At 38.8% G+C, this 18,212-nt stretch overlaps 1 protein-coding gene and 1 long non-coding RNA gene across 4 annotated transcripts in view; one reads left to right on the top strand and one right to left on the bottom strand.

The window, feature by feature from the left end:
* LOC106870453 (breast cancer anti-estrogen resistance protein 1) overlaps window positions 1-8,355 on the bottom strand; it is a 112,926-nt gene extending 104,571 nt beyond the window's left edge. For all 3 annotated transcript variants that reach the window (XM_089338420.1, XM_014916553.3, XM_014916554.3), the window contains exon 1: window positions 8,204-8,355. Coding sequence is in view for 2 of the 3 variants with exons in the window: in XM_014916553.3 (XP_014772039.1) it covers window positions 8,204-8,221 (18 nt within the window). In the remaining variant the exon portion in view is untranslated. The remainder of the gene's footprint in view (window positions 1-8,203) is intronic.
* The window catches only part of LOC149131694 (uncharacterized), a 194,116-nt gene that overhangs the window by 134,289 nt on the left and 41,615 nt on the right, over window positions 1-18,212 (top strand). The window lies entirely within an intron of this gene.

Raw genomic sequence — 18,212 nt, 5'->3', positions numbered from 1 at the left:
ATACATACATACATACATACACGAGGGGGTTCCTAGCTCTAAGGGTTCCGCGAAAGGCCTGGTTGGCCTTCCACGTTCTTTTACGGGGGTTAGAAAAACATGAAGAACCGCTGTAATAAGAGTGTGAATCTGAGAGGGGAATGTTGAATTTTTAATTCATAATTCACTGATTGTTCCGTATTTTCTTTTGCCCAAAGCCAGGACATTTTCCGTACCGCATCGAGGGGGAGAGAGAGAGAGAGAGAGAGAGAGAGAGAGAGAGAGAGAAAGAGAGAGAGAGAGAGAGAGAGAGAGAGAGAGAGAGAGAGAGCTAGTGTGGGTATGTGTATAAAATGCGATTAAATAAGTACCAGTTACGCACTGGAGTCGATGTAATCGACTTAATCCCTTTGTCTGTCCTTGTTTGTCCCCCTCTATGTTTAGAAATAAATAAATATGCATTGTCAAGGTGTGTTATAACCTACTATAGTATGCACATACATACATACGCACACACAAATCTACATGCTCACACACACAAATCTACATGCTCACGCTCACACACACACACAAATCTACATGCTCACGCTCACACACACACACACACACACACACAAATCTACATGCTCACGCTCACACACACACACACACATCTACATGCTCACACACACACACACACACACACACACACACACACACACACACAGACACACACACACACAGACACACACACACAAGAAAAACAAATGGTATTAGAGAACTTTTAGATTAAACGTGCACTGAATGTCTCCAGATAAAGAATAAGATTGATTTCTTGCACCCTGCAGCCTATTTCGTGCTACGAGACTAACGAGAGAGAGAGAGAGGGGTGGGGTGGCGGGCGAAGAGTGGGGACGGAGAGGGAAGGGAAGGCGTGTGTGAGAGTTGATTCACAACTCCAGTTCCCAGATAGTCTTTGACACACGTGAATGAAAAGATCGTTAAGTCCTTTACTGTAGATCAGTTATACGAAGGCCCGAGACAGATAAAGCTCCTCCTTATGTATTCGAATGTCTACAATTCACTCGTTCATTCAGCCTTTGATTATTCCAGAAATCATAGAAGATAATATCGCAGCAACCCATCCGCATATGAATACCCCCCCCCCCCACACACACACACATATAATACGTGCTTTTCTAGGACTATTCTTTTCCCTTTCTCTGAACTTTTTCTTCTTTCCGATGAAGAGCCTATGCTTGAAACATCAATCTCTTTTTTTTTTCTAAAACTTTCTCTGAGGGTCAATTGTGCACATCTTTTTAACTTTTGCTTTTTCCCCCTCGTATTTGTCTATATTCTCGATTTGCTCCCCCCACCATATATATAATATATATATATATATGTTTCAGTCATTAAAGTGTGACCATGCTGGGGCATCACCTTGAACAAATCGAGTACAGTATATATATATATATATATATATATATATATATATATATATTTTAATTTGTTATTCTATCTGTTCCTTTGCTGAACCGCTATGTATATATATATATATATATATACTATATATAAACGTGCGCACGCACACACTCGTGCGTGTGTGTATGCTTATGAATGCACAGGTTTTGAAGACCCTCCTTCCCCCAGCATTCTCTTCTGCCAGCTGGATATTTGACAAAAAGTGTGACCCCCTTAAATAGTTGGGCAAATACATACAGACTTCCTAAGCACAATCGTTACATTTTACCAGGCCCCTGAAGGGCTTGTTTGTTCTACCAGTATTCGAACTCAGAACATAAAACCGAAACTGACATCGCAAAGCACCTCGTCCGACTCTTGTAACATTCTGCTAATCCTTCCCGTCCCCTGAAGTCGTACATTTTTTTATCAACCTTGGAAATACGAAAGACGAAGATGACTTAGACAGGACTGGAACTGAAGAACACAAATCGAGAGCGAAAATCACTACAGAAAGGTAATCTATCCAACGCCATACACAAGCGCGCGCGCATTATATAACAAGCAATAATAGATCACTAGCAAGGGGTGCAATAAAGGGCTACACCAAATTCAGAAACCCGCTGTTTCACAGCGGGGGCAGAATGCATACAGCGGGTCGTTGGTTATTTTTTGCGCGAAAGAAATAGATTCATACGGGTACAGTGAATCGGTTAAATAAATAAAAACGGTGAGGTTTCTCGAGCTAGTACTTATCAGTGGGTGAGGTAAGGAAGATGTAGTCTGTGAGGTAAGCCATTGACAAACACAGATGGCATAATCTCAAAGAATCAACAGACATATAAAAACACAGGTGTAGTATAGCTAGGTAAAAAGAGACCTCCTTTGGTTATGAATGACCATGGGATTGCACCTAGAAAGTTTCCCTCCGAGGCACAAATCCGGACAAGGTTGTTCTATAGAAGACCAGCAGTCACCCATGCATACCAGCCTCCTCTCTCTACGCCATTATATGTACCTAGGGCAAAGTGTAAAGACTTCCTTGGTTATGAATGACCTTTGGATTGTACTTAGAAAGTTACCTTCCCAGGTACAAGTCCGGGCAAGGTTGTTTATGGAAGACCAGTAATCGCCCCTGCATACCAGTCTCCTCTCTCCATGTTCCCCAAGGGAAAGGCAAAGTCCGATACAGCTTGGCACTAGTGACACCGCAGTTCATTTCTACAGCTGAGTGAACTGGAGCAACGTGAAATAAAATGTCTTGCTCAAGAATACAACACAGAGCCCAGCCCAGGATTCGAACTCACTACCTCATGACTGTAAACCTGATACTCTAACCAATAAGCCATGAGTGTATATATATATATATATATATATATATATATATATATATATAAGGATGCAAAATAGCACCTACAATTGCTAGAAATAAGAGCTACTAAAAATATAACTCGAATATCACAACACTCAGCGAGTTTTATATCGCTTGACAACCGATGGTGGTGCGTTTACGTCTCCGTATCATAGCGGTTCGGCTAAAGAGACCGATAGAATAAGTACTAGGCTTACAAAGAATAAGTCCTGGGGTCGATTTGCTGGACCAAAGGCGGTGCTCCAGCATGGCTGCAGTCAAATGACAGAAACAAGTAAAACTAAAAAATAAAAGAAATTATATATATATATATATATATATATATATACATATATATATATATATATATATATATATATTGCACGTTATTTTTGAAGTTCCACTGAAGCTACAGGGTGATAATCTGGCATTAAACTGTGAGTGCATTGTATCCTACAGCGGAAACAACTGTAAGCTAATAAATTTCATAACGTAATTGTTTATTCTTTCATCATTCTGATTTATTACTGCTCTGTACGCGACTGACGCTTCGCTCTGGAGCATATGTATATGTTGAGTATTAAATACGAGGTAATATATTAACACTGCTATGTCAAAGCGAGGGAATATACGTGTGTGTGCAAACAATTTAAGTATGGTATAGAAATATAAGATATGTAATATACAGGGTGTCCACAAAGTCTGGGTACATGGGGATTAACACATACTTTAAGAAATTATTGTTTCTTATATTTAATTGTTTATGTTATGATTTTATTTACTCCATGTACCCAGACTTTGTGGACACCCTGTATAATGTACAGATGTAGAAGTAAGCCACAGCCGTGAGGTGTAACAGAACACGCTTGAACAACTATTAAGAAATGAATTTTTTATTCTCCGTTGACAAGCTGCAACAGAGACGAAAAGCATTTTCAACAATCCTTAAAAATATATTTTAGAAAATTCTTTCAAGCGTGACATCTATCAACGCACAAAGTATTGCACAAAATAAAAAAAAAATCGGGCTGACCTAAGCACTCTATTTACACGCAGAAGCACACATTCATACTAGTATATCATTGTTTGTCCTAACGCCGCTACTAGTAAACTAATCAACTTGGCAATAGAGTTTTTCTTTATCCTTTTGTTACATGCTCTTCGTAGTTATCCCCGCGATAAAAGAAACAGACCTTGGCTTTAATTCTACAAAGAGAAGAGCAGGCACGACGAAACTTATAAGCAACGATCACATTTTGTGGAAGAAAATACATTTACTCCGTAGTCTGTTCTGAGCTACATATCAGATAATGATTACTCACAACGTAGTATATATATATATATATATATATATATATATATATATATAACAGGTAGTATTATTACCTTTATTTACAGTAATAATAAGGTTGCTAGCAAGTACACACCTTTACAGGCACAATATAAAGTAATTTAAGATTAGGTAGGGTGCCCCGAGACCAGCCCAGATCGAAAGATATGACGAAAGGTACGCTCTAAGTGACCATCCTGTCTTTAATTGAATGTGCTTGCGTTTTACATGCACACTTTCATTGATACGTGTGTGTGTGTGTATGTATATCTATATATACACACATATATGCCAACAATATCTTTCTCTCAGCCACTCCCTTCCTGTCTCTCTGTCTGTTTCATTTTACAAGTCTTTGTATGAGTGGCCTTTGTCGTCTGCCTTACGGTTGACACCGCTTGAAAAGACGGTGTTTCTGTTTATATGACTCATTAACTTAGCAGTTCCAAACAACGAGATCGATAAGATTAGAACCAAACATAGTCAGTACTGAGGTCGATACGACAGACTAAAAATCTTTGAAAACGGAGCTCCAGCTTAGCTGCAGCCAATTGACCGAAACTAGTAAAGGAGTAAAACTGTTACGCTTATTCGTGTTGAGGAGAGCTTAAAGTTTCGCCTCTCCGACTGGTGAACCAGGCAACAAGAGGTGAAATCTGATGATCCTTCCCAGGCAATCTCAATGCTTATTATAAATTTAACATATTTGATTAGTAAATATACAGAGAGATATTTCAACAATAAAGGTTTGTTGTTGTTTGTAATTCTATAACAACCCTAACATTAACATTTATTATAAACACACACACACACACCTCTTAATAACATGTTAATTCCCACTGGGATTTGTACTGACAACAGTTGGGCTTCATATGTTGAAGATTACGAGTAAGAGGTGTCAACTAATCGATATATATGAGTGGGTATGCATGCGTATGGATATGTCTGTATTTATATATGAAAATAGATTTTTTTTTTCTCTATCTCTAACAAACAGGTCGACCTGTTTATTTATAAGTAGCAACGTGAGGCGTACAGAGATATACTTTAACAAATATCTATATATCTCTATATATACATATATATAAAACAAAAAAGCTCATTGAATCCGTGTTGTTTTTGTTTAGATTCAGGTCAACTGTTATCAGATTACCGGTAACCCTTACGATAAAATACGCTACAGCCTCGACCGAGTCATGTATTCCTCCAGGTATAGTGTATCTATCAAAGCGTATTATTATATCAGATGTATGCTTTGGATGATATCACTATTAATTCAACTGTAATAACCCATACCTGGATACCATACAACGCACCTAGCACATCGACGCACTATCGTAGCAAGGGTGTGGGCGCCCGCCCCGAGCGGCACTTTTAAAGGGGTGGTACTTTCGGTCTGTTGTAGGCAATATGTGGTTTTTATGTGGGATCTGGGGATGGAAAACAGAAGGGCCGCCCTGGAACATACACTAGCTATGCTAGTGCATCGACGCATTGCGATAATTTTAGCACATTTAAGGTTTCATATCCGATCTTAAAACTACGCTTTGGAATCGTCAAATCAGATGAGAAACAAATATTCAATGGGCAAGATTTTAGTCCACTGTGCAGCACCTTCGGCAAGTGTCTTCTACTACAAACGCCGGGTCGACCATTGCCTTTGGAATTAATATATACACATATATATTTGGAATTGTGTATGTATATATATATATATATATATATATATATATATACACAACGAACTTCTTTCAGTTTCCGTCTATCAAACCTACTCACAAGACTTTGGTCGGCCCGAGGCTATAGTAGAAGATACTTGCCCAAGGTGCAATGCACTGGGACTGAACCCGGAGCCTTGTGGTTAGGAAGCAAGCTTCTTACCACACAGCCACGTGTGTATAGGTGTGGTTGACAACCGTTGTTGATTTGTTTATGTCCACGTAATTTAGCAGCTCAACAAAATACCCGATAGATTAAGCACATAATTAAGAACTAGGATCGATTTATTCAGCCGAAAGCACTTCAAGGTGGTGCCCCAGCATGACCGCAGTCTAAAGACAGAATCATGCAAATGACAGGAAGACAAACATTCATACATGATATACAAACAACATGCATGGAATTACGTTACAGGAGGGCTTCTGCTTAGAAGCCTTCTGTTTCTTGAACTTTGTTTCTCTTCAGGCAGTGTAGAAATACAAAAACTCTGTGACCAGTAATATTGAAGGGCTGAATGAAACATTGAACCACAAACAAAATGCCTTTACAAGGAAAAACTATTTCCTAGGGCTCCATGAAAATGGTTTCCTCTCTAATGAGACGCCGACTTCCACCACAGAGAACCTCATAATCAATCTTAGATATACAAGCACACAAACACACATACAGATTCGTACACGCAAACACATATGCGTTCATACACGCAAACATATACATACATACATACTCACACACACAAACACATACATAAATATATACACACACAGGCACATACATATATACATACATACACAAGCACATACATACAGACATACACACACAAGCACATACATACAGACATACATACACAAGCACATACATAGACATACACACACAAGCACATACATAGACATACACACACAAGCACATACATAGACATACACACACAAGCACATACATAGACATACACACACAAGCACATACATAGACATACACACACAAGCACATACATAGACATACACACACACAAGCGTATACATACATACACACACAAGCGTATACATACATACACAAGCGTATACATACATACACAAGCGTATACATACATACACACACAAGCACAGGCATACATACACACACACACAAGCACATACAAATACATAAACACATGAACACACACACACACATACACGAACACACACATATACATATATTTATACATACATATACACACACAAACGTGCGTAAGTATCTTATTTGTGACAATATAAATATATGAAGGTGTGTTTGTATATATTATTTACATTACTGCTGATATATAATTACACGCGGCGTGCATAAAGCAGTATATATATATATACACACTCACACGTGTGTGTATATATATTGTTTATATATTCTCTTGCTTTTGTGTATATATTACCTGAGGCAAAGCTGTGACGTCTGTGTTTACTAATATTTGCAGCTATTTGGCATATATATGATATAAATATTATATATATATTACAGTTTCTATCCAATACACAGACGTTAGTAAACGAACGTTTGTAAGTGTCAAACAAGTGTTACACCAAAATATACTTATATCAATACATAGTTTCAACCTCTACAAAACAACAACAACAACAATAATAATAATTTTTGGCACAAGGCCAGCAAGATCGAGGTGGGGTGATAAGTCATTTGCATCGGCCCTAATACTCAACTGGTACTTATTTTATCGACACCGGTAGGACGAAAAGTAAAGTCGGCCTCGGCGGGATTTGAACTCGAGCGTAAAAACAGACGAAATGCCGCTGTGCATTTTACTCTGTATGCTAACGATTCTACCAGTATATATATATATATATATATATATATATGTATGTGTATACCTAAACAAGAAACCCTTCCGGAATCAACTTTGTTTCCTCATAACTTTCAGAGAGAGGTGGGGTGGGGTGGGGGGAATTTATTATTGTTACTGTTGAACCCTCAAAGCGTTCACAACGTGACAATCCCATCAATCGCTCCCCTCCCTCCTTTGTTTTACATTTTTCTCTAACGAAAATGTCCTTCCTATTTTTTGACGTATATACTACACAGTAAACTGATTTCAAGCACGATTAGCTGCAGTTTCTAGCATATCTAAGCATAAAGACATAAAAAAAAAGGTGTGCTTCTCGTTGGCGCATTTGAACATAGGATTTTCTAAGTTGTGTCGTTCATATTATATATATATATGTATATATATATATATATATATATGTATATATATATATATATATATATGTATATATATATATATATATATGTATATATATATATATATATATGTATATGTGTATATATATATATATATATATATATATATATATATATATATGAGTGTATGTATAGGGCTAAATTGTTAGAGGACTCACCTTGCCAGGTAAATTCATGGTAAAACAATTCTCCCAGTTGGCTGTGGTGTAATCCTAGCCAACAAATCCAGCAGTAAGCAGTAAAGAAATGGCGAAAAATAGCTTCATAAAAAAACTTTACACTTTCTCTCTTTCTCGTTCATACGAGATATGATAAAATGGCGGCGACGGTGGAAGTTTTGCATATCGTAGTGGTGGTAGGAGTAGTGGAGATGAAGGTATTGTAAGTCGTGGTGGCGGTAGAGAGGGAGTGATATTGTAAGTCGTGCTGGTGGTGACGGTGGAGGTTTTTTTTAATGTTATGGTGATGGAGGTGGGGGAGGTGATCGTATTGTAATTCGTGAGGGTGGTGGTGGGAGATAGCGGTATTGTAAGTCGTGGTGGAGACGGCGACAGTGGAGGAATTATATGTGGTCGTGGTGACAGTAGAGGTGGTCACAAGTTAGTTAAGCAAGTGGTGGTGGTCGTGGTGGTGACAATGACGGTGACGGCGGCGGCGGCAGAGGCCTTGTGAGTAGTGTCGGAGGTGGTAGTGGTGGTGATAGTATAACTAGACGTGAGGGTGGCACAGGCTGAAGGCCAGGAGGAGGAGGTAATTATTAATGATAGTCGGAATAAGAGTAATTTTTTTTTATTGGTGCTGAAGGGGTGGGGAGAAATATTTATTGTGTTCTTGGCGGCGGCACAGGCGGTGGTGATGGTAGTGGGAGCGGGAGTGAGAAGATAATAATGGGGAGGATAGATAGACAGATAGATAGATAGATAGATAGATAGATAAATAGATAGATGGATGGATGGATAGATAGATAGATAGATACATTTCTTTTATTAGCCACACAGGGCTCAACAAAGATGGGACAAATACAATGTAGAGCTTTTCTTTTTGGGAGGGTGAAGGAAAAAAAAATAGGGGTGTGTCGATCAAAAGGGATCGAGAGAAAAAAAAAAGCGATCAATAGGGATCGTGTATCACAGTAATGTTCTCGTGTAAAAAGAGGGGAGGACAGTTTAGGTTTAGCCGTGGAAAGAAAAGCCTACGGAAAAGACCACGGTAGCCTTGGTCAATATTGTCATTGTTAGATACATAGATAGATAGAGAGAGAGAGAGAGAGAGAGCGAGAGAAAGAGAGAAAATGATTGTGGGGAAGGGGTGATGGGTATGATGATGAAAGGTAGCGGGCAGAGGAGGAATTTATTAATGGTGGCTTTGGTGATAGTTGTTGGGGTGGTCGTGGTGATGGTGGTTGTAGGAACCTACTAGAATGAAGTGGTGACGAGAAAAACTATAATAATGATGGCGGTAGCAATAGTGTTGTTATTGTTGCTGCTGCTGGTGGTGGTGAAGTTGATAATAGTGGTGGCAGTGATGTTGGTGGTGATGGCAGTATAGTGGTGGTGGTGGTGGTGGCGGTGATGAAAGCTGTGACATTGATGATAGTTTTAATTGTAACACGAGTTGTTTTTGTTGTAATGGTAAAGGCGGAGAGAGAGGTAGCTTTCTTTTTTCTTCATATTTTACTAGCGACGATGATAATGATTGTTTGTACAGCAATGGTGACGGCGGTGGTGGCGGAGGGTGGTGGTGGTGGTAGTGGTGGATGTGGTGGTGGTGAGCCGTTGCAACAGTAGTTTTACCTGTTGTGGCTGTAATGACTCTGATACAGTGCAAACTGTAGTAGTAGTAGTAGTAGTAGTAGTAGTAGTAGCAGCAGCAGCAGCAGCGGTAGTGGTGGTGGTGGTGGTGGTGGTGGTGGTGGCGGCGGCGGTTACTGAAATAAGAGCGATCCAGCCAGAAATACCTGCCAGGGCAAGAGTTAAAAGGAATTGTCTCCAAGACGAGACTTGAAAAATTGATTTAAAGGAAAACGAGGAAGGAAGATGACCCAGAGTAAGAGTGGGAGGGAGAAAGAGGGTAGACAGGTAGGTAGATAGATAGATAGATAGATAGATAGATAGATAGATAGGTAGGTAGATAGATAGGTAGGTAGGTAGAGAGTGAAAGAGAGAGAAAATTAGAGGGATAGCTAGATCACATACAGAGGCATAATACATCGCAGGTATATAAATGCTTTATAAATGTCTTTTCACCCAGGGTGAACATGTGGTACAAAACCGACAAATATCAAGGAGTGATGTTTGTAGAGGCCACAGCCCATGGAGAAGTAGCCCGTAGATTTTGGAAAGCTGTGAAGGAGACCAAACTCAACATTAAGATCGTTGAAATGCCAATGATCTCCACCAGATCACAACTATGTAGGACGTGCCCCTTTGAGAATACCATATGCACCAATGATAACTGCATGGTATGTAGGATTAACCCAGTCATTAACTGTAGAACTAGAAATGTAGTCTACAATATAACGTGCATACAAAATGCTTGTAAAGACAAGAACATGACATATATATAGGAGAGACATCTAGAAGCATTGTGGAAAGACTAAATGATCATTTGAGACAATATGACGAATAAAAACAGTCCTCCATACTCTACCAACATGCCAAAGACCAACATGGACACAACCTGGGTCAACTTGACATCCGCATTTTATACAAACACCCAAAGGACCCAACACTCAGACAAATACAGGAGTACGTCCTCATAAATGAAACATCCCCAGTACTAAATAGGAAATATACGTAGTAGATATCATACCCCCATACCCACAGCTTATATATGTATATAGGTAGAATAGTTAGTGGGCTGTTATGTAGATGTATGTATGTGTGTGTATGTATGCGTGTATGTATACGTATATGTATATCTATGTGTATTTAAGTAAATGGATATGAATGTAAACAGATAGACATACAGACGGATAGGTATATAGGTAATATGAACAGACAAGCACTCATACACACGCAAATGAAGACTGTAATACATGACCATACCCACACACACACACACACACTTCATTTCACACAAGGACACATATGGAGACACGCATCCATCCATCCATACATACATACATACATACATACACGCACAGTACATAGTCACAAAAACCCATACACAGAAACACTCAGACATACACATACAAGGAGATAAGAGGTATACACCCCCACACATGCAAACACACACACATATGCAAAGACACGCACACACACATAAAAACATACAAACACAAACACACAAACATGAATATGCAGAATACATACATACATACATACATACATACATACATACATCGTTCTGGTCAAACGACCCTCCATGTTTGTTTTCGTTCGGTTTCCTTGTATGTCTGCACTGTCCTGTTTTTGTTCTCAACTTTGACCCTCCATAAATCCAAAATTTTATTTTGGAATTTATGGGGGCAACTGTCTTCGAAGACTCATTGTCGTTGAATGCTCGAAATGAGTAGATAGACAGCCGACAACTAATGAAGGGTCATTCTCTGTGTTACTTGTCCTGTTCTCCAATTTTTCTTTCGTTGTTTGCGTATTAACTCGCTTGTTTGTTTTCGTGCTTCATGTTGTTTACACAGTTGGTGACGTCCTGTACCCATATATGCACATATGTAGGCAAAGTGAATTATGACTAGTGCTACAGCTTGAAGTCTTTTGAGGACTGAAAGTAACCAAGAGGTATTATACGCTTTTAATGTTTGCGAGATTTTCTGGTGTAATCTCTGACAAAGGACATCAAAGTTTTATGAACCTTTGATGTCCTTTGCGGCAGTGGTTGTGTGGCATTTCGGATAAAGCCCTCTTCGAAATAATATAGAGTGGACGGGTTGTGAATAAACTTTAAGAGTTTAGGGAAAGGCGGTGGTGAGCGGAACGGCAGGGAAGGAGAAATGAGCCAGGTAGTATGTGAGCAGTAGGTCAATGACCTCGCTGGTAACGGCATATGCATATATACACAATCACACACATATATGTATATGTGTATACGTGTGAGTGCGAGAACGTGTGCGAGTATATGTGGATATATAAGTATTTATGTGTGTGTGTGTGTGTGTGCGTGTAGTTGCATGTACAGACAAAGTAATAAAGAATGCCAGTGTGAAGACAATGTGTGTGTGTGTGTGTGTGTGTGTGTGAGAGAGAGAGAGAGAGAGAGAGAGAGAGAGATAGAGAGAGAAAGAGAGAGAGAGAGAGAGAGAGAGAGAGAGAGAGAGACAGACAGACAGACAGAGTGAAGAGATAGATCGACAGATAGAAAGAAAGACAGAAATAGATAAAGTTAGAGATAAATAGAGAGAGAGAAAGAGAGAGAGAGAGGAAGAGAAAGATATAGAGAGAGTAGGAGAGAGAAAGATAGAGAAAGAGAGATAGAAAAAGGGAGAGAGAGTGAGTGTGTGTGTGTGTGAGAGAGAGAATGTTTTACTTGTGTAGGGGGTAAATGTGAGTGATGGCGGCTGGGGAATATGACATTTTGTTAATGAGACACCTGTCGAGTTGAATGGACGGCGATAAAGGTTGTTACAAGATCATCATCATCATCATCATCATCATCATCATCATCATCATCATCAAAGGTTGTTACAAGATCATCATCATCATCATTAACAATGTATCGTTATCATTGTTTTTGTTATTAGGTTGATGATGATGATGATGATGATGATGAAAACAAAAAAGGGAAAACAACATAATTGGGCGGCGAAAGAATGTGCTTAATTTGATCGTCTTTGAAAACGAAGTGGGGGTGGGTGGGGGGATAGGTTATCAAGATTTGGTCTCGTTGCCCCCCTCCCCCCAATTAAAATGTGGTGGTGACCAGCGCACCGGTGTTGACGGTGGTAATGGGTGTGGTGGTGGACAATGGTAACACGAGCGAAAGTGTTGTTGAAGCTAGTGGGTGTGGTGGTGGTGGTGGTGGTGGTGGTGAGGTTTGGTAATTAGGAAAGGCACGCCGAGACAATAATCTTACTCTAACGGGCGTTACGTCCGTCTGTCTGTTCCCTTTTCACGGTCAAAACAGCTGGACCAATGGTCACGATGTTTTTCGGGATTACGAAGGAGGCAACCAGGAAGGCTTTTTTTTTTTTGCAGCGAAAAAAAAAATGTGAAAAAGTATGATTATTTAGTGGATAATGAACCCAGGTTCGAAATTTCCCCAAGACACCTGACGAAGGCTGGAGAGTATATCAGCCGAAACGTTGTGTTAACAACAAATAAGATGAGGACAAATATCCGACAAATGTAAATAATGTAATGAATTTTTGTATTAATAAATCACCTTTGAGTTGTTTTTTTTTGTTAAAATTCCGGCGACGAGGTTTAACTCTGGATCCACCCCACCACCACCTCCTCAGGGAGATTCAGCGTGACACAGAGTGTGACAAGGCCGGCCCTTTGAAATACAGGTTCTACTCATTTTCGCCAGCTGAGTAGACTGGAGCAATTTGAAATAAAGTGTCTTGCTCAAGGACACAATGCGTCGCCGGGAATTGAACTCACGGACTTACGATCGCGAGCCTAAAGCCCTAACCACTAAGCCACGCGCCTTTACATATTACACATGGATAAATACCAATAAACCAGTACTTGATGTGTGCGTGTGCTTGAATGTATAGCTCAGGGGTCACCAAGCCTTTTAGACTTGAGAAAGAACGAGACAGAGAGAGAGAGAGAGAGAGACAGAGAGAAACAGACAGACAGAAACAGAGAGAGAGGGCGGGAGTGAAATAGAGATGCGAATGAGGGTGCGTGTGTATATTGATAAAATGTTCGGGTATCTAAAATGTGTGAATGTAGGGTAGAGAATATGTGTGCTGCTGATACGCACACCTGTGTGTGTGTGTGTGCATACACCTGGCATGTCACTATTGTAACTGTATGTAGGTTTGTGTATGTGTGTGTATATATATGTGGTTTGAGTGTGTATATATGTGTGTGTGTATATATGTGTGTGTGTATATATATGTGTTATTAGCGTATAGCTATGAGAAGCTTGTGCGTGTGTGTATATATGTAGGTTTTTGTATCTGTGTGTATATATATGTGTGTGTATACATGTGTGTATATATAAGTTTGCGTATAGCTATGAGCAACGTGTGTGTGTGTATATGTAGGTTTGTGTATCTGTGTGTATATATATGCGTGTGTATAAGTGTGTGCATATATATATGTGTGTATGTACAAATGTACCTGCTTGTGTTAGGTGTAATACCAGGTGCGTGCTATTAGCGTATAGCTATAAGCAACTTGTGTGTGTGTACATATATGTAAGTTTGTGTATGTGTGTGTATATGTAAATGTGTGTGTGTGTGTGTGTGTGTGTGTGTGTGTGTGTGTGTACCTGTTTGTGTTAGCTGTATTACCAGGTGCGTGTTATTAGCATACAACTATGAGCAACACACTTCACTTCACGTTACTCTAGTCTATCGAGCTGCAAAGAAGCACTAACCGGATGCTGGTGCAGCTGTCACATCCAAATGTGACATTTCAGGTGTGCCGCTGTGTCAAACAGCGGGAGAGTCGATAGTTTGTCTGTCTGCTCGTGAGTACACAGGCAATAAAAACAATTAGCGAAAGCATGGTACGTATTACCCAGCCATATTCGCTGGTGGGTGACTTTATGTACAGCTCAGGGTCATGCTTCCTGGGGTGTCAAGTTAGAATGTACCTACCCAAGCTAAAAATCTAATTAATAAATCTAATCAATTAATGTATTAGACAATCTAATTAATAAATACATGACGACCTACGTTTCAACAATACTAATTAAAACATATGAAGTAAATAATTTCCAGTTAATTATAATATTCTTTTATTCTTTTACTTGTTTCAGTCATTTGACTGCGGCCATGCTGGAGTACCGTCTTTAATCGAGCAAATCGACCCCAGGACTTATTCTTTGTAAGCCTACTACTTATTCTATCGGTCGCTTTTGCCGAACCGCAAATTTACGCGGACATAAACACACCAGCGTTGGTTGTCAAGTGATATTGGCGGGAGGGGGGGGGGGCAAACACAGACACACAAACATGTACCTCCCCCCACAACATATATACGATGGGCTTCTTTCAGTTTCCGTCTGCCAAATCCACTCACAAGGCTTTGGTCAGCCCGAGGCTATAGCAAAAGACACTTGCCCAAGGTGCCACGCAGTGGGACTGAACCCGAAACCATGTGGTTGGTAAGCAAGATACTTACCAGACTGCCACTCATTAGCTGTATCTCCCCCTCTTTCTATTTCGACTGTCACTTCGTATTTTATTGTGACAGATTTTTCTATCTACACTCCATAAACGAGTATACATCCGTCTGGCTTATTCCTTTCGCCATTCATAGCTACGTGCCGTTCAAAGTTATTTTCGCAAGAGAATGTGAACTGGTAGAAAGCTGACTTCTCATAATCAAACAAGACTGGACTTGGGTTTGTTGACAAAATCGTGCGATGCGTTTTGAAGTTTATTTTATTGTATTGCATTTTAATTTTATATCTCAACAACGTTCAACCGTTTTCCCTGTACTGCCTATACACATGCATACATACATACATACATACATACATGCATACATATAGGCGCAGGAGTGGCTGTGTGGTAAGTAGATTGCTTACCAACCACATGGTTCCGGGTTCAGTCCCACTTGGGAAGCAAGTTTCGTACCACACAGCTACACCAACACGAAGAATATTTTGATCTTGGTGTTCTATGTTCTCTTTTGTGACTCTATTTTTCCTCTACAATTTTTGTTTGTCATGTTTGAAATTTGAATTAATTTAACCTGTTTTTAGACAAATGACGAGGAAATTGCAAGGATAAAAAAAAACAACAACACATTTATCTGACCCCCCCCACACACACACACACGCTCACACACACATGTATGTATATATGTATATTGTATATATACACACACATACATGCACAGTTATATGTATACACATACACGCATATATGTACGTGAATAATACATGTTTCTCTCTGTATGTGTGTGTGTATATAATGTATATAATATATCTATATAATATATAGTATAATATAATATATAATATATATATATATATATATATATATATATATATATATATATACATATATATATTTATTTATATATATACAGATATATATATATTTATTTATATATATATATTATATATTTATGTATAATATATATGTATATATACAGTATGTATGTAAAAATATAAGTTATATACATGAATATATAAATTATATACGTCCTTATTCGAATTGTAGCAAACAACAAGTTACCCATTTGATCTATTTACACCGTTAAATATGACCCGGTTACTCATACAAGAGGCATTGTTGAAGTATTTTGAAAACAATCTGAAACCGTTTAGAGTCATAATACAGAGAGGAGGAGACTAACCTCGGGAAACCGGTGTACATTTGTTATGTCTGTTTGTGGAAGTCATTTGTCAACTCATATGTGTGTATGCATTTATGTATGTATGCATGTATGTATGCATGTATGTATGCATGCATGTATGTATGTGTGTATGTGTGTAGACATATATGAATGTACGTATGCATAAATGTACGTACGTATGTATATATGTATGTACGTACGTACATACGTATGTCTGTTTGTCTGCATGTATGTATGTATGTATTATGTATTGTGTATGTATGTATGTATTATGAATGTATGTAGGTATATTTTTATCATGTATGTATGTATGTATGTATGTATGAATGCACGTACGTATGTATGTATTATGAGTGTATGTATGTATGTATGAATGTATGTATGTAGGGGTATGTGCATGTATGTATGTTTGTACATATGTATGTATGTATATATTTATGTATGTATGTATGTATGTATAGGTGTGTGTATGTATGTAGAAGAGACCGGGTCTAGTTGTTACATTTTTTAATGTTTTTGCCTTGACACCCACATAAATGAACACAGCTGAAGCTTCTTTCCAGATTTAATTAGTAAAACATCTCCATTTATTGTTATTACCAGCAAAAATCAGAAATTACTCAACATTAATTAGACAGGTTATAATTAACGAGGTGGTGTCAGCTGTAACAATTTTCCCCGAGTGCGGGGTACGTTGTGTCGATAACTCGGAATTCTGTTAACAAACAAGTTCAAAATGAATACGTCTCTTGCTTCTTGCATCTAGGAAGTATTATTTTAATTAATTAACTGTGCTTGGAACCACCTCATATCCTAACTGTGATACTGAGAGCCCTCATCAGTCAATTTCCCCATTGCTACATGTGCCATCTAGTCGGAATCGTCCTCCATTAACTTCTCACCACACAGATCACAGAGAAAGTCCCGTCGTCCATCGGTACAGTCAGCGTGTGCCCAGTCTTTACAGATCATGCAGTGCACCCATTCTTCACCTGGAAGGGTGTCGGAATACCAATCTGAGCAGACAAGGCATTTCCAATCGGCGACTTGCTTGCTGCGAGACTGCTTCCCTTTGCCATTATCTATTTTACTTGACTTCCCCTTCCCCTTTGTTGCCTTTTCGGTACCAGTTGCTTTCTTTGGTTTGGATTTCCGTTCGTTTATTCCATCCCCTATTCGCTGTTTTACGGCAACATCCCGTAATGATTTCTTTTCATCCACAACTTTTCTGGCGGCTCTTTCCATGACATCAGGATGGGTATCCCTCTCTTGTAATCTTCCTTTTATAATTTTTAGGCATGGCGTGTTAAACCGAAATAGAAGGGATAAGTGGTTACATGCTAGGGGTAGATACATACATACATACATACATGTATGTATGTATGTATGTATGTATCTAAAAACTCTGACAGTTGACTATCTTATCAAGTATTTTATCGGCCATGTTATATAATTGGTCTGAATGCTCAACCTCTCAACCTGCTAGAAATAGTAATCAAATTCCTTTTAACATCTCGATACCGGCAGTTTCACGAGCAGGCTGTTCCGTTGATAGGATCAGCTGGAACCCTCGTCGTCGTAACCGACTGAGTGCCAGTATATACATATATATATATATATATATATATATATATATATATATATATATATATATATATATATATATATATATATATATACAGGGTGGCCCAAAAGTAGAATTACAGTTATTCTTTTAAAATAT

Source organism: Octopus bimaculoides, chromosome 20 (assembly GCF_046866305.1).
Source record: "Octopus bimaculoides isolate indiv1 chromosome 20, ASM4686630v1, whole genome shotgun sequence".
NCBI classification, from domain to species: Eukaryota; Metazoa; Mollusca; class Cephalopoda; order Octopoda; family Octopodidae; genus Octopus; species Octopus bimaculoides.
Note: the sequence above shows the minus strand (reverse complement) of the source record. Positions and strands in the feature narration are given on the sequence as shown.